Genomic DNA, 26,967 nt, shown 5'->3' with positions numbered 1-26,967 from the left:
GAGGGAGGACAGGAAAGAGGCTGACTCCACTTCTGGGCTCCAAGGTCAGGCAAGATCACCTACTCCTCCAGCTTGGAGCCCTGACTGCCCTGTAGGGCCACAGGCTCCTGGCCCCAGCCCTCCCAACTGCCCAGGGACCCAGTCCCACATCAGGCAGGAGAAACAGCCTGAGAAACCACAGGGCCAGCCCATGGGCATGGGAGACTAAGTTGCCTACTGAGTCCTTCATCCTCATAAACCCCAACTACCCCCCCCCTTCTCTGAGTGATCCCAACAGCTGGACCCCATATTCCACGTCCTGGGCGGCATCTCTGAGACTGAACACTCACCCAGTGAGGACTGGACTCCTCTGTCCTGTCCTTAGCGCTCTAGACTAGCACTTTTCTCACTGTGAATTTCCAGGCTTTCAGGTTATAAACATGGAAAGTTGTGTAGCTCCGTGACAGAGACTGGCCTAGCATGCACGGGGCCCTGCATTCAGTTCCAAGCACCACAAAAGGAATGAGAGATGTTAAGGGTTTCTCTTCCAGCTCGGGTTCCAATCCCATCACTACCTAGCTCTCGCTCCTACACTGTCCCCAGCTCGCCCTTGACTCTGTAGGACTAAAACCACAGGCCCAGCCCTGCACATGGCTGCAGAACTGACAGCCCTCCCCAGACCCCGGTAGTTCTCAGGCTGGCCGCTGTGGGCTTCGGTGCCATTCTGGCCTTGACAACACCTCCCTCCCCACCGCTGTGTTCTCACTCAGCTGGCTCCCCTGGTAACATTAGCAGAGAGGGGGAACACTGTGTCCACCAAATCCTCTGCCACCTACAGGGCCTCATAGGCAGCTCTGCCCTGTGGAATGGCTTGCACAGGTGACCTCCTGCTGGGGAGACAGGCCAGCTCCAGGAACCACTGGCAGGGCAGAGTGGGAAGCACTTTTCCCTGCAGCTCTGGGCTCAATGCAGACTCAACCCTCCGATGCTGGCATGCTCAGGGTGCCAAGCAATCATTGCCTTCCAGTGGGCCCCTGGTCTCCTCTGCTGCAGCTCCCTGAACATGCCATCTGTTTCCGGTAGCTGTTATCTGAGGTTTATGAACGGAGATCTGTGGCAAATCAGCAGAACAGAAACCAGCTTGTCGAAACCAACATCCTTGGTAAGGACCACAGCACAACAGGTGAACAAAGAGGGAAGAACCACTTCTGCAGGCCAGTGGCCAGGTCCCAGCAGCAGCTCTGGAAGGGCTCCAGCAAACCCCCATCCTCCCCTGGAGTAGCCCTTTGCTCTGCAGGGCTCCCTTCCCTCTGCCCACCCTTGCACAGCCACTGGGCTCATGCTAGGCCCCCTGTGGAGTGACCTGGGGGACTAAGAGGGTTAGGGTTGATACAGGGTGTATGATATAGGACTCCAACTAATCTAAGGGAAAAGTAACTCCCAATACAATGATTCTAGGAAGAACAGAAGTTAAGAGTAGGAAGTATTTATTGAGAGAAAGAAAGCTTCTGTCTGAGACAGACAGAAGACAGTCTGAGTAGGTGGCCCAGGAAACTAGCTTTTTAAGGAAGTTTTATAGGGTAGGTCTAAGGTGGGACAAAACTAAAGTTAACCAATGAGATTACAATGATAGCCACTTAGGGTAGCATTGATCCAACGGGAAGTCACACAGTAGGCATGAGGTGGGACAAAACCTTGGTCAGCCAATAAGATTGTGAGTATAATCACTCAGGTAATATTGAGTAAGTGGAAAATAAGTCAGGTGGCAAGTATAAGACGATCGAACAAGGATTTTCTGGGAAGGAATGGGCTGGGGAGGTTTTGTCCTCCATGCCAGGTGATTGGTGCCTGTTTAGAACATCAGTCCCTGCTGTTCATCCCTATGGGAAGTACATGGGTGTAGTTCTTTCTGTTTCGAAGCTTGACTGTCAACCAGTGTGGCTCCAGCCACAGATGTAACATGTTCTTACCTTCTGCATTGGCTCACCCTTGTCTGACTGCCTGTTAATTTGTAAATAACTTAGCTGTCTATAGTAAGGTCAGCACTGCACTGGCTGTGAGAAAGCCGCCCCTTGGTGTGGCAGGAAATGGACAAGAGGGCCCTGTGCGGGCACATTTAACCCATTTTGTAATTCACCAAAACAGAAATGGAGCCAGCCATATGGTGCACACAATAATCCCAGCACTTGGAAGGAGGCAGGAGGATTGTAGTGAATACAAAGCCCACCTGAACTACACAGCAAGACCTTGTTGCAAAAAATAAATAAATAAATAAATACCCAGACATTGAAGCATATTGAAGACCTTTATAGAAAATTGGAAAATTTTAAGCAACATTTAAGCATAGAAAACTCTTTGTACTTGTTTCTGAAACACATCATGAAAGATGGAATACTAAGCTAGTCCTTCTGGTCACATGAGACAGTCTTATGACGGCCAGAAATGCTCCCGATGATATCCCTCCCACAAATGACACCAGGTGAGAAGTCAGCTATGGCTCCTCCAGCAGCCTGCAGAGGCTCTGTCTCTGCTTCTCCTCTGTCGCGCCTTGTTTTTGCCATTAGGGGCACTGTGCTCTGCCGACTCAGACCTCAGCCAAGTCACCCTTCCAGGGGACGCTGTGGTTTCCTCATTTCCTACTCTTTTGGTCATGGTGAGCACAACTGGAAACAACTATGATGCAGCAATCCCAGGGGTGATGAAACCCCAAAAATCTCATGCATAGAGTGAGAGCACTGCCCGTCCTTCACATCTCACACCATACTAGCATGCTTCTCCTACTAGGAAAACAAAAGTGAGTCAGTGTTCTCTTTGTACCCTGGATGCCTACAAGGACCAGCCTCGAAACACCACCGGCCTGGCAACACTTAGAGGTTGAAAGGATTTTGCCCTTGATGGGAAGCTGCAGTGGTGGGAGGGTGGGAGGCTGGGAGGCAGAACCAAGAGGCTCTATCTTGAGGTCATCTTTCCCGCCCCTAAGCAATTTACCTCTGGCGAGAAATGAATTCCAATGGGCTATCTGTGCATCAGTAATGCCCCTTAGGCTCCACCCCAAACCTAAGCTACACGTATGACCCCACACCACATGTCAGGCGGGCAGAGAAAATGCCAGACCCCAGAGGTCATGGAGTCTCCTAAAGGCCACTTTTATTTCATATTTCTTATCTTTTTAGCCAAGCGGAAAATTCTATCAGAGGTCATCTGACAGGGAAGGCTGAGCAAGGAGACCAGGAAGGCTAAGTGGGGAGAAGGCTGGGGAGGAAGAAGGAGAGGTGGAAATGGGGAGGAGGAGAGGCGGCAGCCAGCAAGAGGAGGGAAACCTGAGTGAGGGCCCTCAGGTGTCTCTTCAGAGAATGGTGCACCCCAGACAGAAGTTAATGAACGCATTTTCATACATAACATATTGTTTTCTGCGATCGGACGCAGGGCCTCTAGCTGCTAAGTAAAAGCGCTACCACTGAGCCATACCCTAGCCCCTCAAATGTAACATTTGAATTGGCTTGTAGGTTAGCAAGGTAGATAAAAGGAGAAAGCCCATCCCAGTAAGGAGAACCAGCCATGGAAAATGCCACATGACTAAAGACACAGAGAGATCCAAAACTTCACAAAGTGCAGTTTAGTGGGGGCTTACAGAGAGAAATGTGTCTCTGGCAGCACAAGACGACTTTTGTACTCCAAAGCAGGAGGAAGGGGCTGATATGCTAAGTTAGAGGTGAGCCACAGCCAGCCATGACACACCTGGCCTTTCTCGAGAATTGGTAATAGGTCTAAGGCCACTTAGGAAACAGTCCAGGCACTGGGTGGCTATCTAAAGACTATTCGTCTCGTAGATCAGGATGTGTGCCAGGCTCATCCGATATCCAAGAGGAAGTAGTCCTGCCAAGCTGGAGTCCTATGGCAACATACTTGCAACACAGAAATTGAAGTGGTTCCACTAAACCACACCTTTGCTATTTTATTTAAGCATGGTGCTTGATATTTGAAGATTGCTTTTTCAGATCATCACCCTCAGGTGATGTACCCTCCCAGAACTTTTCTGAGAGTATGTTTCTCTGGTGGGGAGCATTGCAGCTCAAGCCTAGGGCCTTGCACATGTCAGCCAAGCACGTCACCACTGAGCTGCACCCCTCCCTTGCATAACTCATCGCTCGTGACAGCCCAGGCGTGCAGTCAGCCTGAGTGTTTGTGGTGCTTGACTGATTGCGTCAACTTGAAAGTTTAGTTAAGAGAAGCCTAAGTAAATAGGCTCAGCAATTCTACACCCTGGGGTGTTGAAGACACAACCTAAGGCAACCTGGACAGTGTAAAGGGGACATGTGGAAGGACAGATCTGCTTCTGTTCTTCCGAGGAGCTCCAGTCTTCACCTTCATTGTGGATGTTATCTCCTCGTGTCCAGTGCACAGACTCCACAGCTTTCTGTACTCTTCAGCCTTCCATCGCAGACCTATTGGCCTCCTGATAGGGATTGCACTGACTCTGCCGTGAGCTCCAGACCTTGGACTGAATCCTTCAGTGTTCAGTGTGCAAACACCCACTGCATGTTCACTCTACCAGTGACCATTGTAAGATGATCTTGTAAATTCTTACATGTTTGTATATTGTGTGTTTTATCTGTTTCTCTAGTGAAACACTGACTGATAGTGTCCATCAACAGATGAACAGGTAAGTTAAGATTATTTTTTTTTCAGCTTTTAAAAGAAAAAAAGAAGCCAGGCATGGTGGTGCACACCTGTAACCCCAGTCTTGGGAGACTGAGGCTGGAGAATCATTGCAAGTTCAAAATCAGCCTGGGCTACAAAGTGAGTTCAAGGCCACCTTGAACTGCATAGCAAGACCCTGTCTCAAAAAGACGAAAAAGAGGAAGAGGAAGAAGAGGAGAAAGAAAATGAAGAAGGAGATGGAGAGGGAGAGGGAGAGATGGAGAGACAAGAACAAGAGGAAAGTCCAATGGGGCATGGGGGTGCAGAGCTGTAATCCCAGGACCCTGCGAGGCTGAGTCAGAAAAATCCCAAGTTCAAAGCCAGCTAGGGTGATTTACTGACTTAACAAGACCCTGTATCAAAATTTAAAGGGAAAAAAATTTTTTGAGACAGGGTCTTGCTACGTAGTCCAGGCTGGTCTTGAACTATGTATCTCAGGCTGGCCTCAAAACTCATGGTGATCCTTCTGCCTCAGCCTCTTGAGTGAGGAGATTACAGCCATGTAATTTAAGTGAAATAAACCAGAAAAATGAATAGCACATGATCTCATTTATATGTTGTACTGTATTAACTTTCTTCTGGTTCAGACAGTGTCCAGCATCCATAACCTAAAGAAAGAGAAGTTTAGTTTGGTTCATTTTGGAGGAATTCAGTCCATGGTTGAACACCTCCAAGGAAGGAACATCATGGCACAAGTGGGGGGGGGGGGCAAGAATATAGCTCAGTGGCACAGGCACCTGCCTTGCAAGCACAAGGTCCTAAGTTCAATTCCTGGTACCAAAAAAAAAGGATAACAATATGTAACGTATTAACTATCAAAACAAAACAAAGGGCTGGGGATTTACCTTAGTAGCATAAGCGCCTGCCTGACAAACATGATGTCATGAGTTTGATCCCTGGTACAAAAAATAAAAAATAAAAAGGCGGCTTTGGGGGAGCAAAGTTGCTTGGTTCATAAGCACCAGGAAATGAAACAGGGGGACAGTGCCAGAGAGGAACAGCCAAGGGACCGCAAATAGCACCAAGCCCAGAAATACCTGGGAGCTTGCTTTACTAATCTGCTAGGTGTCTCCTATTCCAGGGACAGTTGACATCAGGATTAACAGTTACAGATTAACTAGGAGTCTCCAGCTGTTAAACTCAGAGCTAGAGTAGAATGGTGGTTACTAGGCACTTAGGGAGTTGGGGCTTGGAGATTTGGGTTAGAGGACATAAAATTTCAATTTCATAGAATGAATAATTTCAAGAGACCATTGTATAATAGGATGCTAATTAATGACGAAGTATATAAAATGTCCTTTTAAAAATCTATATTACTTTATTAGTACATGTATGTAGTACATGTCATCCCTTCTTGGAAGTTGGTCTGTGTATATAACACATTTTTTTTTTTTTTGTCTTTTTGAGACAGGGTCTCACTATGCTGTTCAAACTGGCCTTGAGCTCACTTTGTAATCCAGGCTGGTTTTGAATTTGAAACACTCCTCCAGCCTAAGCCTCCAAAAGCTGGGACTACAAGTGTGCACCACCACACCCGGCTAATTCCTTTTTTTAAAAAAATGGAACGCTTCACAAATTTGCGTGTCATCCTTACATGGGGACCATGCTGATCTTCTCTAGGTCGGTCCAATTTTAGTATAGCGCTGCCCACACAAACACTTTAATTCCTCTTTTTCTAATCCCCTTGCCCTTCTCTCCCTCCTCCCTTCACTGTCCCTTGGTCTCCTTCCCATTTACTTTTCCATGTCTGAAGTGCATGTTTCTATTCCTTGTGTAATGTTGGTCCAGGTACATAGACAACCCCAATTCTGGGCTGGGGATTTAGCTTAGGGGCATAAGCGCCAGCCTAGCAAGTACAAGGTTGTGAGTTCAGTCCCTAGGGTCACAAAAAAAAAAAAAAAAAAAAAATCCTTTTTCGTCCCCTCTCCCTCCCTTCCCTAACCACCTCCATTCCTTGATTCTCCTTCTCCTTTGGGAATGCTCTATCTCCCTACTTCCTATTATCTTTTATTTTGCTCTTTATTTTTAACTCTGGGTTTCTTATATTAAAAAAACCATATGGAGCCGGGTGTGGTGGCTCACGTCTGTAATCCCAGCACTCGGGAGGCTGAGGTGGGAGGATCGTTGCGAGTTTGAGACCAGCCTGGGCTACAAAGTGAGCTCAAGGCCAGCCTGAACTGCATAGCGAGACTCCGTCTCAAAAAGACAAAAAAAAAAAAAAAAAAAAAAAAAAAGAACCACCATATGTCCATCAGCAGACGACTAATAAAGAAAATGCAATATTTATACAACATAGAGTACCATCCTGTCATAAACTTGAGTCATCCGTAGGAAGATGGATACCCCTTAAAATCACGTTTAACGAAATAAATCAGACACACAAGCTTAAATGTATTTTTTCTTCAATCGGATTTTATTGGTACATTTTAGATACACATAATGATCATATTCATCATTTGTACCTGTATATGATATAGCTTGAATCTTTCTTCCCATTCCCCAACCCTCCCTTCAACCATTCCTTCCTTTCCCACTTACAAAAGCTTTGTTTTCATTTTTTCCTTTTCTCACTTTCTACTTTTCCCTTCTCCCTCTTCCTCCTTTGTTCTCCCTATCTAAGTATTAAGTGTACGTTACTGAAAATCGCTAGAATAATTTTAAGCGTCTGCACCACACACAAAAAAGGATACATGAGCTAGTGCATGTTAATTAGTTTGACCTAATCGTTCCACAGTGTATTTCAAAACACGCACATGATATACAATTTTGACCAAAAAAAAGTTAGGGTCGGCGATATAGTTCAGTGCCACAGTACCTGCCTGTCAAGCGCAAGGTCCTGAGTTCGATTCCCGGTACCAAAAATAAATAAATGTTAAACAAAAATTTTAATGCTACTGATGGGGAGGAGAGTGTGAAAACCCAAATTAAAAAGTGTCTGACACCGCAGGCGCAGTTCAGCGGTAGAGCGAATGCCTAGCAGGCAGGAAACCTTGGCGGGGGGAGGTGGACCGAACACTTGTTCTGCTCAAAACAAAGTTCTCAGCGTCATCAGCGATAGGAAAAAGCGCGTTAAAACCTAGTGAGATACCACTTCCTCTCCGTTACGAAGGCTAAGAAAGTCACAAAAGTAGGCAGCGCCTTGCGCGACACAGAGGCAGGGCGCCAGTGGCCGTTCCGAAGCTGCCAGTAGTATGCAGTGCGCACGCGCGGCAGAAACCTCTGTCAGCGTCCCGTTAAACACACGCGCAAAGGGCCGCAAAGGCCACAGGTAGCCCTGGCCCCCATCTCTAAGGCTGATGGGGTCGGGGTGGGGTCACCTGCTATTTCCGTCTAAGGGTGGGCCTTGCAGTCAGAGGGTCGGTCTCCGGCCTCATTCCTCACCCCGCCAGGGTCTGCTCGTCTGGACAGAGAAATGGCTGGAGCAGTGGCAGGGCGCGACGTACACCAGACCGGGGCTGTCCCTCTTGAGCCGCCGTAGTCAAGACCACGCCCTCTCCCGCTTCTGGCACATGGTGCCATCTGGCCAATCACAGAACGTCAGGCTGCGTCTTCGGGATTGGGGTGGACATGGGCACTCTAGAGGAGCTGGTAAGAGCCAACTGGCTAGGGCGTGGTGCGTGCAGGGCAAAGGTCCAGAGGTCTCAGCAGGACGCCAGTCTTGAGGCGTGCAGTGTACCGAGTGGCGAGCTAGTGTTGTAAGAAAAGGCCCGGAGGCTCGAAAACTTCCGTCCAGTCGGAGGCCGATGCGTGAGGACCCTGGCGGGCGAGCCCAGTGTCAACCGTTCTTGTAGCGAGTGTGTCTGGGGTACTGACTTAAGCACGCGTCCCGTGGGCTGGGGACAGAGCAGGTGACTCTAGTTGTCACTAATGGAAAGCTCGGCTGTGTGGCCCTCGGCAGTAACTGAGGACACCGTGTGGCCCCGAGACGCCTGGGATCCGAGGGCTGGAGAATGGCCTGATGCAACTGGGGACGCCCGGGAACAATTAATTAGTCAACTCTGGGGATTGAGCCCGGGGCTTTTGCGCTCAACTACTCTCCCATCCCTTTTTTAATTTGTTGAAACGAGCTCTCATTAAGTCCCACAATTGCCCAGAAGAGGCTCAAACTTGATCCTCCTACCTTAGCCTCCCAGAGCCCTGGGGTTACAGATGTGCGCCATCATGCGGGGCCCTGACGACACTTACAGATTGAGGAGCTGCAGTGCACTTACTACAAAGCACGCTTAAAGTGTGCAGACCAGTGTCATTAGCATATTCAGAATCTCGGAGAGTATTCCCTTATGGCTAATTTTTATTTTCATGCTTCAGAAAGAACCCTATACCTATTAGCAGTCACACTGCACCTTTTAAATCTCCACAGACTTATTCTTAAGACATTTTTAAAAACTAAAAATAATTAGCTATTATCTTAAGTTCAAAAATATCTGGTCGTCCTATACAATATTTTTAATTCCTGAATTTGGATACCCTGAGATGGATATCGGAGCACCCTCTTGTGGAAAGTGAACTGTACCCAGGCACACGCACCACCACTTTTGGATTTCCAAAAAGTAGGCCTGTCAGGGGCTGACCTGGGCGCAGTCCTCAATAGAAGGTTCTGGGCTCAGGTTTAATGCCAGGAGAGGGGTAGTTAGGACAGTTTTAGGTCTCACAGGCCCAGAAGATCTTTCAAGAAGAGCAATTGCTCTGAATTGTTGCTTTCTCTTTATTTTTATTATTTTGAGACAGAGTCTCACTACATAGCCCAGGCTGGCCTTGAACTCATAGCAGTCTTCCTGTCTCAGCCTCCCAAATGCTGGGATTACAAATATGTGCCATTATGCCTGGATGTTCCTTTCTATACTTCTAATTCTCTTTAGGTATTTAAAAATAGTTGTATTCATGTTTCTTAAATTATGACATTTCAATTTGTTATTTTTTAAGCATCACTATTTTGTAGTACGGACTCTGGTGCCTCTGAACACCCATGCCTCTGCTTTGCTTGAAGGATTCACAGTCTTTGGCAAGAAGTCAGTCAGGCCATGCAGCTGGCCCCTTGGCCTTATCAGTACACAGCCAGTTTTCTTCTTTGTTTTAATAAACCTGCTGCAGACAGTCCCAGGGTCATGGAATATGATCCAGATTCCCAAGAGCAAGGCCATCTCTGGTTTCGTCTATTTATATTTCACTCCCTCATTTTTTCCATCCACTCATTCTCCTGACCCACAGCAATGCTGTTGGTGGGCTTCATGTGTGTGTGTGTACTTTTTCATCTCCATACAGCATGCATTTAAATACTCATTATTAGGAGTAACAAGACTATTGTGAGACTAATTAGAAACTAAAGTAACAAAATTCTTGGATTGTTTCCTTACAGTAGATAGCAGAATTCCCACATACCCCACACCCAGCGTCCCTATTGGCCTGGTATCCTTGTTTGTTGACATATTATTCATGCTTCGTCCGTTTTACCTGAGGTGCTTTTTCTGCCCAGGATCCCCCGGGCTCTCACAGGACCCTTAGTCATGTCACCTTAGGCGCTTTTTTTGGGTTGTGTTCCACCTTTGTAAGTTGGGACCGGTGGTCAGATGTTTTGTAAATCTCTACTGGGATTTGTCTCATGTTTTTCTCAGAATTAGAAGGTTCCCCAATGAGATGTTGGGGAAGGAAGGTGACAGAAGTGCCCCTTTCCTCCCAGCATCTCAAGGGTCCCTGCTGTCACCATGATGTCCATTCTTGGTGACGCTGTCCAGCTGGCTGAGGTCGCACTTGTTGGTCTCTCCCTTCTCTCATACTGCACTATTTTGATGGGAAGTCATTATGTGGGTCCTTCAGTTAGGTCCCACGCCTCAAGGACAGAACATCTACATAGAATAGGTGGCATCCTCTGAACTTGTGACCCCTGCACACTTTTTTAAATGCTTTTTTGTGGTGTCAGGTATCAAACTCAAGGCCTGGTACATAGTATTACATTAGAAGCTTTTTATTTACTTTCTGTTGTTGTTACTGGGAATCAAACTTAGGGCCTGACGCTTGCCAGGCAGGCACTATGCCACTGAGCTATATTTCCCTGCCCCCTGCCTTAGAAGCTTTTTAATTAAAAACAAAATAAAATCTATTATATGTTATAAAACGCTTTTCTGTGCCAATTATTACTCTTAGGATTTTTTTCCTTTAGTCTACTGATGGAAGAACCGTACTGATATCTTCTGATAGTAAACTAGAGAAACCTCAACCGCGGGGTCTGTTTCTCAGATACGATCCCCTCCGGTTTTGTAATACTTTGTTTAGCACATTTTTGTGCCTAATTCCCAGTGGAGCAGGCCTCCCCAGCCCTTTGTTTGCACTGTCTAGTTTGGCATCCCACAGCCCAGCTTCACAAGCTGAGCTGGATACATCCCTCTCTTTTTCACTTTCTGGAACTTTTTGTCCGAGGCAGGAATTTGCTAGTCCCTGGAGCTGGGTGGGGCCGCAGGAAGGGCTCCATCGACCACTTCACCATGTTCTGTGCTTCCTTTTACGCTTAGTTTTGTCGTTTTACAGTTTTCCAGGGAAGTCCTACTTCAGGCTTTGGGTTTTATAAGCGTATTACAGTTCCTAATTCTGTTCTAGCAGCCTGTGCTGTGCTTGCCTTTTCTGCTCCTTGTGTTGTGGCTGAGTCCTGCTTTTCTGCTTTTGTTCCTGCTTCCCTGTGCTTGTCCTTCCAGGGCCTGGCTCGTCCTTCTCTCCTCCTCCCTACCCTGTTGACCTCTGCTCTTAAATGTTTCCTCTTTCTGTTTTGGTTTGCTCTGAATGGAATTTCTGGAGCTGATATTTAGTTGGAGCAAAGCTGGTTTTGTGGCAGCCACCTTGGCCATTCTTAGTGTGTTTTTTGTTTTTTGTTTTGTAGTACTGGGGAGTAAAACCAGTGCCTCCACACTGACCCACATCTCCTGCCCTTTCTATCTTTTATATTGAGACAGGGTCTTGCTAAATCATTAGGTCTCTCAGGCTGGGCTTGAACTTGTGATCCTCCTGCCTCAGTCTTCCAGAGTGCTGGGAATACAGGCCTGCGATACTTCACCCTCTTTGCTAATTGTTTCTAACAACTGTGACAGCTCCTTTCTCCAGCACCTGTGCATCCCACACTGCACTAGACCTGGAGCACCCATCTTTGCCCTCCCAGAAGATATCACAAGCCCTGTTTGAGAGGTTTGATTTTTACCTTGAACTGATCCAGAAGTTCCTCAGCCTGTGCCCCAGTCCCTGGGTCACCTCTCCCCTTGGCCTCTAAGTAGCATGCTCAAAGGAGGCCAGGGCCAGGTCCTGCTGTGCTAGAGAGGATGCCTAGCCTGGAGGTGGTAGTAGCAGAGAGGAGGAGGCTACAGAAGTTCCACGGTCAGCTGAGGCCTTGGCCTCTACCACCTCAGAGACAGCTGGCAGTGAGGGGGCAGAGCTGTAGTGCCTCCGTGATGAGGTACTGGGAAGTACCCTGGGAGTGTTCCCTTGGGTGGCTGGCAGGCTGGGGGCAGGGATCCCTAAGGGGAGAAGCTCAGCAGGAGCTTGTGTATAGCCTTCACTGTGCTATAGCCTCGAGATGCCATGAGCAGGGATGGGTGCATCTGAACACAAATACCAACTGCCCAACGCAGTGTCCAACTTGAGTGCTCCTGCTGGCCTGTGGGTGTCCAGACACAGCAAGGGCCCAGGCCAGGCCTCTCAGCTGGGTCTGTGCCAGTCGCCAAAGAGGAACGGGAGATCCACAAGAGCCAGGAACAGGTGTGACCCTCCCAGCTTTAGCCTCCCAGCATCCCTGTTGGTGGGAGGAATGGGGCAACAGCTATGATCCGAGTTGGGTAGTGCATTTGGGGCCACCCCGACTTCCTTCTGGTGGGACCATGCCTGCAGAAGCCCCTGTCATGAGAGCCCTACCCCTGTCTCTGACACATGGAATGGTATCGAAAGCCCAGGCCACCCACCAGGACCACAAGAAGGGGTTTGCCAGGCAGGGCTAGGGTAGAACTTGTGCCTGGCAGGAAGGGCCCAGAGGCAGGGCAGGAGGCAGTGGTGGAGGGGTAGGTGGTGGGACAAAGGGAGCCCAAGCCCACACAGCCAGCCCAAAGAGACAGCCAAGGCAAGGAGGTGCCCCAGCAGCTGCCAGCAGTAGTTACTTGTGGCTAGAGGCTGAGGATGTTCACACATGTGAGCTTTACAGACAGTGGGACTACGGTGTGTGTCACAGAGCACTGCTGTGAGATCAGTGAAATGCCCAGGCCTGGCCCAGTGAAGTGGGGATGAGGCCACAAGCCCCAGTTCAGGTAGCAGGGGACAGAGCATCCCAGAGACTACCCAGTGGACACACTCAGCTTCAGGGGCTCAGAAGTCCTGCCCATAATGGAAGAGAAGGCTGGGAGTTGCTCTTTTGGTAGGGCATGGCCAGGGCAACAGCAGCAACCACTCTGCCCACCGCTTAGATAGCCAGGCTTCCATAGGCAGTGGTCAGCACAAGTTTGGACAGCAGGCCTCCTCCGAGCCTCTGACAGGGATGGTGGTGGGAGTCTGAGTCTGGGCAAAGCTCTTGACGCAGTATCTTGCAGTACCTCAGTCTTTCATGTACCCAGAGCCCAGACACCAATGCTGCTGGCCCTGCCTGCCTCTGCTCACTGTAGAGGTCCTGTGCACAGGGACCAGAGGTGGCTCTTGGCATACCTCCCCATGCAGCCTTTGCACCTCCTAGCAGTAATGCAGCTCAGCCCTGGAGGATTCCCAGCCCCTCTGCTGCCTCTGGAGGGCTCCATCTTGTTAGGGGTCATGCTGCCCATGCTGCAGAGGGCAGCAGTAAGGACATAATTGTCCCCACCAGCGTGTGGCACTGGCTGCTTGTCCAGAGAAGAAAGTGTATGGTCATGTCCTGTGTGCTAGCCCCAGGAACACAGAGTGGGGTGGCGTCAAGGACCTTGGATAATCCTGGCCTCTCTGGAAAAGCCAAGCTGCCAAGGCTATGTAACTTGAGACTGAAGGAATGGGATGTAGGGCTCCAAAGCCCCTGGGCAGAAGGGATGGGTGCTCCTGAGCTATGGGACACAGCACTGGGCCAGGAACTCTGGGATATCTCCAGCTGCAAAAACTGGAGTTCTCCAGCCTAAGGGGCCAGTCAGGCTGAAGTCAGGTACAGATTAGGGGCCTATTCCCCACGCTTTTCAGCTCAGAGTTGTAATGTCAGCTCCAGACAGACCAGCTCTGTTCAGAGTTTGGCCCCTGCCTCAAAAAAGCCCACACTTGTGGACCACCTTAGCCCCGCCCAGCTGGCATGGTGGAGCCCCCTATCCCATCCACCTGGCCTCTTCAGAGGCTCATACTTCACCCAACTGAGTAAACAACCACAGCTGAGATCCACTTAAGGCCACCTCTACCTGGCCACGTTGTTGCTCCAGGAGTGGGTCTGGCAGGGGCCTCTCTGCCTTGACCCTACTGACACTTGTGGCTGGACCCTTCTCTGTGGTCACATGTTCTAGGGAGCACAATCAGCCCCAGTTGAGACCACTGGCAATATGCCCAGCTCTGGATGTGTGTGTAGGGGGATTAATTTAAATTTAAAGCTGAGTATGGAAACACATACATGTAATCCCAGCACTTGAGAGCTGAGGCAGAAGATCACCTCGAGTCAAAGGCAAGCCTAGGCTACATAGTGAGTTTGAGGTCAACCTGGGCTACATGGTGAGACCCTGTCTCGAAAATCAAAACAAATAAGTTTAAGTGGTTGCCTTAATCAATCCAAGTGCAGCCTTGGATCCAGTACACTGTCGTCCTGGCCTCCATCAGGGCCTTGCCTTGGCTGGGCTGAGTGGAAGGAGTGGGGAACAGACTTGCTTCCATCCTCTGGCACAGGCTGCAGCCTTTGCCCCATTAGTCACTAGGGCTGGTACAGAGCTCTCTAAGAACCTGATGGGCTGCTTCCCTTGGCTCCCACAGGTGCCGCTGTCTCATTCCAGCCTTGGGTAACTACAGCATTTCCGGGAGCTACCCTTGGCCAGGGATTGGACACTAAGCTTTGCCCAATACACATACACACACACATGCGATACCCACACATCCTACCACTGGCCCTCCACACTGGCTCCTTCCTGTCCCTCTCACCAAGGTCATCCTTCATCCTTCAGACACTGGGGGAAGGTCACTCCCCTTAGAAGATGCAACAGGAGCAAGGGCAGGGCCTGGCCTCTGGGTGCCCGCTCCCAGATGGTAACAACTTCCACTCATGCTGTAGAGGAAGCCCATTGGCTTGTGCTGTCCCTAGGCCCCAGCACAGAGCCCACACATAAATGGAGATAGGTCCTGACGAGGAAATCTCCTAGAAGTCTGTTCTAGGCCCCCTGGGGCAAGGGAAGAAATTCCTGAGGGAGTTTTCAGGCCTGGACACCAAGGGCGCAGACCCCAGGCCAACTCCTGCAGTGGCCCCAAAGCTCCAGGAAGCTGCCCCTCCCACCCACTAGGCAAAAGCAGCTCCCTAGAGTCCTTTCCACCCCCAGCCAATGGACAGTGGCTCCTAAAGCTCTTCAGGCCACCCAAACTCCCTTTCGCCTCCTGTGTCACCCTCCCCCCCGCCCAAACATCTTTAGCCTGTTCCACAGACTTCCATTCAGTAGCCCCCCACACTGCCTATACACACACACCCTGCCTTTGACACAGGGGTCCACAGTCCAAGAAGAACCATCAGTGCCCTGCTGGGCCCCAGGGCCCTACTTCAGGGTGCCCCTTGAACCCTATGAGGCAGAGGGTCCACAGTGAGCTAAGGGCCTGTCACATCTGGACACAGGACAAAGGGAAGGCTTCAGGCTCTGCCAGGGTGGCATTGCCTGTCTCACCAGCTACCTAAGTCTGCTCTTTGGTGCTTTAATGGAATACCAGAAAATTCTAATGAACAGCCATTTATTTCTCAGACTTCTGGAGGCAGAGAAGCCCAAGACAGGGAGCCCCCACCTGATGAGGGCCACCTGTGTCACCCGAAGGCTGGAGGCAGATGGACAAGAGCAGGTGAGAGAACAGCAGGATCCCACTCCTCCTTGAACTCAGGGCCCCCATTACTTCATTGCCTCTTGAAGGCCCCACCTTGGCTCTGGATGCCTTGCTGCCCTCAGATGGCACATGGTCAGGCTGTGAATAAGGCCTTCAGCCCTGTAGCAGCTGAGCTGGGGTGACCGCAGCCTGGGTTGTATGGTCTCTGCCACCTAGCAGGGAGCAGCAGGAAGAGACTGGTGGCTGCTCTGGGCAAACCCCAGTTTGGACAGCAAGCTGGTAGTGCTCATCAGGGGGGTTCACAGGGGCAGCTGCCTGCCCCATTGCTCCCCTGGCTGCCCTGGAGCCCACTGTAACCCCACCTTCCCTGTCCCAGCTCCAAGCAGCATCTTCTGTACTGTCGTTGGCAGATGAGACACCACAGTTTTTTGGCACCTTGCTCCATTCCGCAAACCCACCATCCTGACGATGAAATCCACAGAAGATGCTGATTTCCCCGTCCTTTGTTCTCCACCTCTGATGAAAACTCCGGGAAGTTTTTACTCCTCCTCACTCTGGCCCTAGGTGCTGATAGAGTTAACAGTAGCAGAGCCAGGTGAGGTGGTGCACACCTATAAACCCAGCACTCTGGAGATGAAAGCCAGGGAACACTGAGAGTTCAAGACCAGCCTGGGCTACACAGTGAGACCCTGTCTCAAAAAAATAAATGATAAACAAATAAATAATAAATATGCTGACTCTTCAGGCTGGGATGTAGCTCAGTGGTAGAGGGCTTGGCTAATATGCACAAGTTCTGGGTTTGATTCCCCAGTACTACAAAAAAGGATTACTTGTAGCGCCCCTCTGTAGATTGTTTTCCCCTTTTGTTTATTTATTTTTTTTTGGTGGTTCTTGGAATGGAACTGAGGGTCCAGTGCATGCTCTCACTGAGCTATATGCCAGCTGAGAGAGTCTTTATTTAGCATACACTTTCCTCGGCTCAGAGAAGGAAGGGTGTTACTGGCACTGCACCAGACTGCTCGGCTCCAAGGTCAAGACATCACCCCCTTTGCTGGTTTGCTGGGACAAACAGATTTGCTGGGAGGAGCCTTGAGCATTGCCTTGCCTGCAGATCCACTCAGCTTCCTGGGGCCACCACCTTCTGGTCATCCCTGCTATTTTCCACATCTCCCACTGCCCGTGGGCTTTAGGAAACACACACAAAAGCTAGGCAGGCAGGCTTAGTAAGCTGTGGCAGCTGTGTGAATTCTCAGCATCTTGGGTAAGCAAAGAAAGAAAGATCGGGGCCTTCAGAACCACAGTGGGCTGCCAAGGCAGCAGTAAGATGGCACAGTGACCCGTACAGAGCTGACAGTGCAGAGATGGTCTCCCTGGGACAGAAGATAGTCACCACCACAGATTTTTTTTTTTTTGTCTTTTTCATTTTTTATCGGTACCGGGGATCGAACTCATAACCGCCTGCTTGCAAGGCAGGTGCTTATGCCGCTGAGCTAAACCCCCAGCCCCTAACCACCACAGATTTGTCCCAGTGTCTCAGCACCGAGAGCTGCCAGTTTGGTTTCCCACCCCCTTTCTGGCCATTCTCTCTTACTACTCCCGTAACACACAATTTACCTTTTCTTTTTCATCTTTTACAAATGTTTTTAAAGTATTATTTAATGGCACTACTTACATTTATAATGTATGACCAGGGCTGGATGAGTAGTTCGGTGGCAGAGCACTTGCTAAGCATGAGTGAGCCACTGGGTTCCATTCTGAGCACTGCAAAATGAACAAAAACCTCCCTTCAAAACCCCACCCCTAGGGATAAGCATAACATTGTGTGTCCAGTCTCCATAATTCTTTCATTTTATCAGACTGAAACTCTGACTCCCTATTCCCACCCCTCAGTCCCTGGAAACTCCCACTCTGCTCACTGTGCCAATGAATCTAACCATTCCGGGGACCTTGCATGAATGGAGCACACAGGATGTATCCTCTTGTGACCGTCTTATCTCACTCTGAAATGTTCTCAGGGTTCATCCATATTGCAGCATATGCTGGAATTCCTTTCCTTTTTAAGACCAAATAACATTCTACTGTACGGATGCACATTTTATCCAAACTTATACATTAATCTGAAATTGCAGCTGCCATCAAAACTCTAGACATGTTCAACGCTTGGTTTCTCTAGGCCATTTCCGTGTGTCATGATGTCAATTCCAAGGTGTATTAGTTTTCCACTGCTGGGACGAAATATCTGAGATCTTGTAGGAAGCAGGGTTTATTCTGGGTCATGGCTTAGAGATTTTAGATTAGGTGCCTAGATTACATGGCTGCATGGCTTCTGGACCTGAAGTGAGGCAGAAACACCATAATAGAGGATATGACAGAAGGAAAGCTGTCACCTCATGGCAGCCAGGACACAGTAGGAGAGCCACAGGGCAACAGGGCCCCGCATCCAACAGTCCATTTAGAGATGGACTTGTCCACTGTGCACCTGATGAGTCTGGGGTTATGTGACCCAGTCATTTCCCCAAACCCATCAGGCACCAGCATAGTGAGCCCATGGAGTAGGGGGATTTTAGATCCCAAGCATAACACCCAAGGAACTCATGGTGCTGACACTCCCATGGTCCTGCAGTGGGTACTGGGGGACAGGAAGCACAAAGCCCTGAGGGCTGAAGCCAGGCATTGGCCACACCAGCAAGGGGATCACTGCTTCTTCATGCCAGGGGAGGGGGGTGAGGTGCTGGTTGTTGGATTCCAGCTTCTGTTTTGTGGTGATAAGATGTGAAACTGAGTACAGAATGATCCATATCTCGGTGACTGCAGAAGAACACTGAGCTGTACTTTTTTATGTGTATAGTACTTAGGAATTTAACCCACAGCTTTTCACTGAACTATAACTGCAACTCTTTTTTAGTTTGTTTAGTTTTTCCTTTGGACAAGGTCTTGCTAAGTCACTGAATTGTGTGGTTGGACTGGCACTTCTAAGATCCTCAGCCTTCCAAGTGACTCCCAAGTAATCACAAAGCATTAGGTGGGAGGGACCTGCAGAACTGGAAGTGAAGCTTGCCCAGGAGGATCATTGTTATAGTTCGGGTCTAGATGTCCCCTAAAGCTTCATGCAGTTTTAGATGGCGCTTTTTCCGGAGGTGGCTGAAGCTAGAGTGTGTGATCGACTAGTGGTACAATGCTGGGATTAAGGGTGCTGGGATTAAGTAAGGGTGGGTGATTGCTGGATCCGTTTAATGACTGGATGGGCACCGCCCTAATAGACTGAATACAATGTAAGGGGCAGAAAGAGGCTGGACTTGCTCTCTTGCTTGTTACTCTTGCTGTCTTTCGCTATTGTGAACTGTTGCCCCTCTGTCATGTGCCACCTCTGCCAACTGAGCTAAATAAACCTTTCCCTCTTTCACTTTGGGTGTCAGGTATTTCATCTCAGTGAGAAAAGCAAGACAATCATGAACAAACCTATATCCCTAAATCCTCCAGGCAGAGACGAGGACAGCCAGAAAGGCCTCCATGCCCAGCCCAGCAATGGGGGCCTTAAGAGACTTGGCTTCCACTGCAGCTTGTGGTTTTGGGTAGAGGGGCCTCCTGCTCTAATCCTTCCCAGGACACACCTGGGGAGTCCCAGGTGAGTCTTGAGGGAGAGAAGGCCCAAATCTTCCTCTTGCTGTGAGTTCTATGCCTGAGTCTCATCATCTTGCTTGGGTGTAGGCCTGGTTTTAGTACCCGTTTTGCCCTGGGGATCCATCCACATGAATCATTTGCAAAGCCAGTGTTTGCCGATCATGTACCAGATGTAGGGGTGAGAGTCACCTGGGTCAGTGTGAGTTGGGAGGTTCACCAGACTGTGCCCAGCACAGCTGTTACATCTGCCAGCATCTACATGGACCTTCACTGGCTTACCTTCTGTGCCTGGAGGACCTGGGGGCATGCCAGTATTTGGCTGCTGATGAGGCAGAGGCAGAGGCAGAGGGTGACAAATGAGCAGAGAGGGCTTGGCACCTCACTGCTGACGTCAGGAGTGGGGTGCAGCTGTCATGAGCACAGCCTCTGCAAGCCCTGGAGCCAAAAGTGTGATTCACAAATGGGAAACTGAGGCCATGAAGGAGACCACACCACTTTGGCTCCTGGGTGAGACACCTGCAGCATGGTGCTGGGATAATGGGGTTGAGAATACTCTTCAGGCCAGATAAGTGAGTGGCCCTCCAAAAAGGCAGCACTCGCTGGGTATCCCTGTAATCTCAGCGACCCAGTATGGTTTTGTTTTGTTTTGATTCTGTTTAGACAGGGTCTTGCTCTGTAGTCTAGGACTCACAGCAATCCTCCTGCCTCAGTTTCCCGAGTGCTGGCATTACAGGTGGGTGACACCACACCCTCCATCCCAATTTACTCAAGAGACTGATGCAGGGCGATGGCAAGTTCAGGCCAGTCTTAATGAGGTCCTGTGAGCATTAGGAGCACAGTATTCTCTGGGTTGAATCCCCAGTACTGGGAGGGGGAAAAAACCAATACTCTTTCTTTCCAGGGCTCTTCCAGCTGCCGCCTGCTGTGCCACAGAGGGAAACAGAAGCAAGGTCTTTGGTCTCAGGTGTTGGCTGGTTTTCCTGACTTATTAAAAGAACAGGCAGGGGAGGCAGAGAGTAGAAGCTGGCCCTGAGGGAGGTCCTCAGAGGAGGGCACTGGCCCAAGATTAGCGCTGCTAAAGAAGTGGCTGGCCCAGTTATCTCCTGGGAGTGGGTGTCATGCCCCTTCAGATTCCAGTCTGGCAGTGAAGCCAAGCAATGTTCATTAACAGAAAAGCTCAAGGAGAATTCTGCCGATGAGGTTATTTTTACTAGTTTGGCAAAATCTCCCTTTGATTCCTGTAAGAAAGTGAGAAACTGTGTAGTTCCTCACTGCCCATCACTCATTGGCCATAGGTCCAGGGCTCAGGAATTGCTGTCTGTCCTCCTAGCCAGACTGTCAGCTGTCTGGGGCAGGGGCTCCAGCTGGGGAGGAGGTGAGAACACTGAAAAGTGGAGAGCCCAGCCCCAAGTGCCCAATGCGGGGGCACTCACAGGCCATTTTGCTCCCTTCTTTCCTGGCCCAGCAGGCAGTCCCAGGCTTGTGACTGGGCAAACGGATCCTTGAGGTCCAGATGATGCACTGCACTGCAGTGTTTGCTCCTTTCTTGCAGGGGTGGAGAGGCGTCCCTCTTGGTTCCCGGTACCGCCTGTGAGGGCTTCAAGCTGGCTAACGGACTAAACTTCGTGCTTGTTTGCTTTGTGAGAAAGAAAGCACAGCTCAAACAGCAACTAGGTAACTGTGGAAACTTGTTCTCCAGGCCGATTACACTGGAGGAGGAAAGCAGAGTCCAGGCCTTGTCCTCTGCATACCCTGCCTCCTTCAACCCAGCTCTGTAACAAGGCCTCAGGCTGCAGATGGCCGCAGCTTCGCGCTTCAATCTGGCAGCTCCAGCGCGGGGGACGCCCCTATCCTTTCATACAGAGCGCCGAGGGAGACTTTTCCCAGGTCTGCTGAGAGGACAGCAGGTTTGCCCGTAGACACGACGCCCCAGCGTGATCACTAGGAGCCTGCAAGAAGGAAAGGGCCATATAATCAGAGGTCCCAAGCCCGGAACATCCAGGGGCTCTGCTGCCGGGGCTCTACTGGGGCACCCGGAAAAGGCTAGGACGCCAGGCCCCGCCTCCGTGAGCCGCGGCCCCGCCCCGTCGGGTTGCTAGGGGAAGTGACGTCACAGCGCCATGGCGGCGGCTCCTTTAGACAGCAGAAAGAGGATTTAGGCCCGGAAGATCCGAGTCCATCCGCAGCGGGGAGAGGGCAAGCGGGGTCGGCAGGGGCCGGAGCAGCGGCGGCGGCGCTCGGACTGTCTCATCCGTCCCGTATTGAGGCGCTGGGGGCGGTTGGGCGGCCTGAAAGCGATGGTGAAAGCGGGGCCGTGAGGGGGGCGGAGCCGGACCGGACCCGCAGTCGCGGCAGAAGCGGCGCCGCCTCCCGGAGCGCAGACCCAGGAAGCGGCCGGGCAAGCAGCAGCTACCGGCGCGCCGCCATGGAGTTGAGGGTCGGGAACAGATACCGGCTGGGCCGCAAGATCGGCAGTGGCTCCTTCGGAGACATCTATCTCGGTGAGGCCGGGCGGGCTCCGGGGTGGGGGCGTCGCCGGGCTGCGCTCGGGGCCCTGCATCCCAGGCTGCGGGCAACGGCCGCTCGGGGAGCGCGGCGGGATTGGGGGGTCTGCGGGCCGCGGAGATGGTTGGAGTGCAGTGGGGCGGCGAGCCCGGCGAGGGGAGGACCCTGGCTGGAGGGGCGGCGGGGCCGGGCAATGGGGGGCTGTGACCTGGGGGCTGCGGTCCCTGGGGGAGGGGCGGGGAGGAGAGGGGACGGCCTGGGCCTCGGGCCCGGGCGGCGGCTTCCTCCCCCGCCTGAGGTCACCGCGGTAAACAAAGGCCATGCTGCTCTCCGCGACGGGCCGGCACTGCCTGCCCCCACCCCCGCAGACCCTGCGTCTCCCACACGTGGGGGAAAATGTCAAAACAACTTGAATACAGTGTGAAGGTGGAAGGTGTCCCGGTCAGAAACGGGAAACGCTGGGCTCAGTCCTGAGGGCTCCTCGTGACCGGCTGCTCCTGCCCTTTCCGACAATGGCAGCTCTACTTAACTGACCCCCTAGAGGGGCCTGCTGCTTCTCTCGGGTATTTTCCTTGGCTTGAAGGGAGACACTGAAAGTGTTCCCTTTGAGCTAGGAACTGTGCTGGCCCTGGTCTGTCTACAGCCCCTTGGCCTTGCAGTTGTCATTGAGTACGTTCTGAGCATCCAAGCTGAATATTTGGTACTGGGTACAGCCAATCAAATTTAGATGAACACAGACAAAGTCGGTGTTAAGCCATTGGCAAAACTGGAAGCAGGGGAAGTGGGAAGGACTCAGAGTTGTGGTATTCAAATGTTAAAGGTAATTTGAAAAATACTTACTGGTAAAATGTCCTGGGTTGTGTTCGATTTGCAGTAACAATGCACAGTATAATAAAGGGTTAATTTAAGCGATCTAGATGAGAATTGTAAGGTAAAATTAATTGCACGCGTTGCATAAATTATTTCCTGGGACTTGCCGAGTTTAGGGTTAAACATGTTCTGTGGTTGAAAGACCTGGCCTCGGTCTTTGTTTGGCTGCCATACCTGTCAAAGAGGGTCGGGAGTTCTGCGAAGCCTGGGGCTGGCTCCCCACCTCCTCCCTTCCAGAACTGGAGGACTGACAAAGTTAAGAGAAATCTGCTTCGGGGAGTAGCTTTTAACTACTTTTGGTGACTAGTTAACCCGCAAGACAACCCCATCACATGCCGTGGATTTGAACCTGCACTTCTGCTGTGTTGGTTTACTGAGTGAAATATGCTTGGGAGACATTTGGATTTCACTCTTTAAATATTTATAACCAAGTAGTCAGCCAGATGCCTTCCCAGCAGTGTTTTGGGAGTCAGAGTGGTGGATAAATGGAAGCGGTTCTGCTTATTTATAGAACAATAGGTTTTGGCAAAAGTTTTAACATCAGGATCTGGGCGCTATACTTAAGAGTCACTCCATTAGCCACCCATTCATAGCCATCAAAAAGGAGGTATTCTGAAATTGTTTATTCTCTGAAACCTTGCCAGACAACTTTGTGCTTTGTGGAGGTTGGTCCTGACAGTGCAGCTGTAGAGTGGTCACTGCACATTGTTCAGAGGTACGAACACTTCTTGCTGAGGACACAGGCTTCATGGGTACACCTTATTTAGGGTTGGTGTCCTTTAGGCCTCACCTTTTGCCATGCACATTATGGGCACTTTATCAGTTGACTAAACTCTTAAGAGAGAGAAATCTGTTCTAAAATGGGATTGCTGTGGCTTTGAGGTCCTGGGGTTGAAGCATCCAGATACCAGGTTCGTTGGCATGAGTTTCTCCCTTGTTCCACAGGGCTGGATATCAGCAATCTTGTCTCGTTGGCATTGGCTCTTAGCCTACGTTGCCATTCTTTGAGGCCACCCACTAAGGAATCGAACCCTGAATGGCAGTGTTACCTTGTGCATGACAGACTGGAAAGGTTGTAGTCCAGAGTCAGCACTGATTGAAAGATCCTGGGATGGGTTGACTCAGATGCACTCTAATTTTCTGACATCAGTCAGAGCTGGGTTGAGGATTTGGGTTCTCACTAAAAACCTGTGTCATGTATTCTAGTGAGGGTGTAAACTGAAACTTTTCTTGTTGCCACTTTGGTAATTCTCAGAAGCACTCCACTCCTCCAGTTTTGTTTTGAGCCTGGCACATGGGAGGGTTTAGATTTCTACCTGGGACTTTTCTGTTTTTCCAGGTGTTTGAAACTGGGGGGAGGGGAAATGTCCTTCAGTTCATGATGGCAACTCATGGACTGAGAAGGCCACAGCTAGTGTTGGGCTATCTTCCCTGGCGCTCGTTGTCCTGATAGGAAGAAGGGCCGTGGTGGGATGCCCTGCCAGATTTTCCTTCACATCTTTCTCCAGATTACCTCTTCAGTGCCTCAATACGTACTATATCATGGGGCTATTTCTGAAATTTCTTAGTTTGAGAAATTATATGTGCTGAACTTAACATAGGCTGCTGTTGGGACCTAAAATTTCCATTCCAGACTTCAGTCTGAGCAGCCAGATGTGGAAGGTCTTGAAGGCCAGGCTGGAAGGCACCGGACCCCACACCCTTGTGGAGAGCGCATCTGGGTAGGATAGGATATACTGCAGGTGGATTTAAGGCGGCCTCTCAGCTCGGTGCCTTTTCTTGTATCAGCCTGGTGCTGGGTGACTGATGCAGTTCTTGAGGAGGCAGAAACCAGAGGCCTTTGCTTTTGCTGGCAGTGTGCCACTTACAGACTTGGTAACACTTGAAAACACGGCCAATGTTCCTCATGTATAGCCACTGTGCCCCACCAGTGTAGGTAAGGTAACGTGAGGGGGCAGAGCTGTTTGGGGTGGGTCAGGCCAAGGTCAGGTTGCTGCTGGTGGCCAGTGTGCAGAGTAACTATTAATTGCCCAGGTGGCAGAGTCCATGGGTTTAGATTCTGCTTTTTTCTTTGTCTTCTGGAAGCAACTAGTTGGGGACCAGTTGGCAGTAGAAAGGTTTCTTCTCGGCTGCTGTGTGTAGGCGTTTCTCCTTCATCCTTCACTCCATCAGCCTCTCAAAGCCCAAGTCGGTCTACCCTTAACCTGGATGGACAATGTAGTAGGGCTTCATGATGTCTCTTCTTAGGCTCCTCATTTCTGATTTGTTACGTTTTCCTCATTCCCTGGTTTCTCTGAAAATCCCAGGTAGGGTGTCTGGTACACCACAGAACCCTTGCGTGTTGGCCAGCTGGGAGAGCAGAAGGCATGAGGCTTGCAGCTTCCAAAGCCATGCCCTGGTACTTGGGGCTGGGTTTGGCTTGAGTGTTCTCTCCCACCCACTGTCTTTTTCCCTTGTGTTGGGGTCAAACCCCCAGCCTGGCCAGTGCTAGGCAGGCACACTATCGCTGAGCTGTGTGTGTGCTCAGCCTGCTTAGCTATTTTTAATGCGAAGTCATGCTGCTGCTCCACAGAGTTCAAACATAAACTTTGCCCTGCTGTTCCAAGGCAGCTCCCTATTTCTGTGTTGACAGTCCTTAGTGGGAATAACCAGTTTCCAGCATCCCCTTCCTGTCATGCTCTGGGTTAGGGTCAGAATAATCCACCAACTGCTTTTGTCTGCTCAGTTTGAGGGACATCATTTTGGCTCCCTGGGACTAGCATCACCTTGTGTCTAAACACAAATCATCATCTGTGCCTAGTAAGTGAGCCCTGTCTTGGACCAGACCAGAGTTATTGAACAGCACAAAAGAACTGAAAGTCTCATGAGGTCTTTAGTATAATCAACAACCTGAATAAACTTCTACCAGTTACCTGGTTTTGACTTGTTCTGAATTGGGGACCTTAAGGCTTATGGAATTTTTCATACAGGTATTTGTGTCTCTTCTAGTATTTCTTCTCAGAATTAGCTGTGATAAGAAACTGTTTTTGTTTTTGAGACAGATCTCACTATGGAGCCCAGGCTGGCCTCGAACTCATGGTGATTCTCTTGCCTCGGCCCCCTCAGTGCTGGGAATACAGGTGTGTGCCACCACACCTAGCTAATAATCTATTTTTATAAATTCTAATCTATGGGCTGGGATATAGCTCAGTGGCACAGCACTTGCTTAGCAAGCACAATGCCCTAAGTTCAATTCCTAATACCAAAACTACACAACTGTAATCTGTTACAGACTACAACTTTTATAAGACAACATGTCACAGTTGTACTAGCAGAGTTCTTGGTGCTTCCTTGTCCTATATTTGCTCCCTTGTGGATAGTGGTGACAGTGCAAGGACTGGACTTTGAGCAGCATTCCTAAGGGGGTCCGGGTATGCCAGCCCAGGAGGCAGGCAGGACTGCAGGGTAGTAGAGCAGTGGGATGTGTAGAACTTGAAGTTCTGCTGCTTAATCTTTTTCTACCCAGTGGGTGCTGAAGTCCTGGAGAGGATCCAGAGTGTGCACTGTCCCACGTGTATGCAGAACTGATCCAACTGTCCCTCCGCAGCTGGTATTCAGTGATCCTGCAGCAGCACTGGCCCTGTTTGCTGGTAGCACACAGCCTTTCCCCCACCATAGAATGTAGTTCACGTTGTATTGCAGAGTTGCCAATGGTCATTTCTCCCCGACTGTCAGTATTGCAGGGGTGGGGTGACTGTCCATCGTGAACTTTATTATTAGGCACGGCTAGTGCAACTGGAGGTGTCTTTGGCCTTCAGGAAGATCCTGGTCAGTAGACCAGGTTGTTCCCGGGGGTAGTGGTGCTTGGGGTGCAGGGAGTTGCTGACGTAACCAGTGAGATGAGTCACTGTCCCTCCCTGTTGGCGAGTTCAGCTCAGAGTCCAGGTCATTACAGGAACTTGGAGGTCACTTTTCATCTGCACAATACACTTTAAATAAAGTCAATTCTCTTGTATTGGATAGAAATCCCAATCATAGGCAAGAAAGAAAAGATGGATTGCCTGCTTGTCTGTCTTTTCTTTATTTGTCTTTTTTGAGATGGTTGTGTGCAGTTCAGACTGGCCTTGAACTCTCAGTGGTCCTCAGTTCCTCACTCTCCTGAGAGCTGGGATTACAGGCAAGTGTTGAGATTATAGGCATACAGTACTGAAAGGCTCACTTACTTCCTCCCCTCCCTCTTTCTTCTCTTACCTTTTCTCCCCTCCCTCCCTCCCTCCCGTCCTTCCTTCCTTCCTTCCTTCTTGACCTAAAGAGTCAAAGTTCTTAATTTGGTCACCC

General features: G+C 50.2%; 1 protein-coding gene, 2 long non-coding RNA genes and 1 other non-coding gene across 9 annotated transcripts in view; 2 read left to right on the top strand and 2 right to left on the bottom strand.

Annotated features, from left to right (window-relative positions):
• Positions 1-6,233: 6,233 nt before the first annotated feature.
• LOC111755450 (U6 spliceosomal RNA) lies at positions 6,234-6,338 on the bottom strand. Its single transcript, XR_002790010.1, has one exon. It is a non-coding gene; the product is annotated as a U6 spliceosomal RNA (small nuclear RNA).
• Positions 6,339-7,383: 1,045 nt separating this feature from the next.
• LOC134474415 (uncharacterized) lies at positions 7,384-16,189 on the top strand. The gene is made up of 3 exons (XR_010045284.1): positions 7,384-8,268; positions 15,579-15,672; positions 16,065-16,189. It is a non-coding gene; the product is annotated as an uncharacterized LOC134474415 (long non-coding RNA).
• LOC106026504 (uncharacterized) lies at positions 15,551-21,314 on the bottom strand. Of its 4 annotated transcripts, none has more exons than XR_001200146.3 (3): positions 20,709-21,314; positions 17,327-17,415; positions 15,551-16,221 (listed from the first exon to the last, which is right to left on the bottom strand). It is a non-coding gene; the product is annotated as an uncharacterized LOC106026504 (long non-coding RNA). The 4 variants fall into 4 exon arrangements; XR_010045282.1 differs by having other exon boundaries at positions 15,551-16,343; positions 19,555-21,257; XR_010045283.1 differs by having other exon boundaries at positions 19,555-21,257.
• A 111-nt stretch (positions 21,315-21,425) lies between these two features.
• Positions 21,426-26,967, top strand: part of Csnk1d (casein kinase 1 delta) — a 29,233-nt gene continuing 23,691 nt past the window's right edge. For 2 of the 3 annotated variants that reach the window (XM_003464831.5, XM_005001480.4), the window contains exon 1: positions 21,511-21,776. In XM_003464831.5, the coding sequence (XP_003464879.1) occupies positions 21,701-21,776 (76 nt within the window). In that variant the 5' untranslated portion in view covers positions 21,511-21,700. Of the gene's footprint in view, positions 21,777-26,967 lie in introns of all 3 variants that reach the window. The other variant, XM_013147200.3, reaches the window with a different exon arrangement.

The sequence above is a fragment of the Cavia porcellus genome, unplaced genomic scaffold, assembly GCF_034190915.1.
Source record: "Cavia porcellus strain 051 isolate PalLab524CR breed Dunkin Hartley unplaced genomic scaffold, mCavPor4.1 scaffold_32, whole genome shotgun sequence".
Taxonomy (NCBI): Eukaryota; Metazoa; Chordata; class Mammalia; order Rodentia; family Caviidae; genus Cavia; species Cavia porcellus.
Note: the sequence above shows the minus strand (reverse complement) of the source record. Positions and strands in the feature narration are given on the sequence as shown.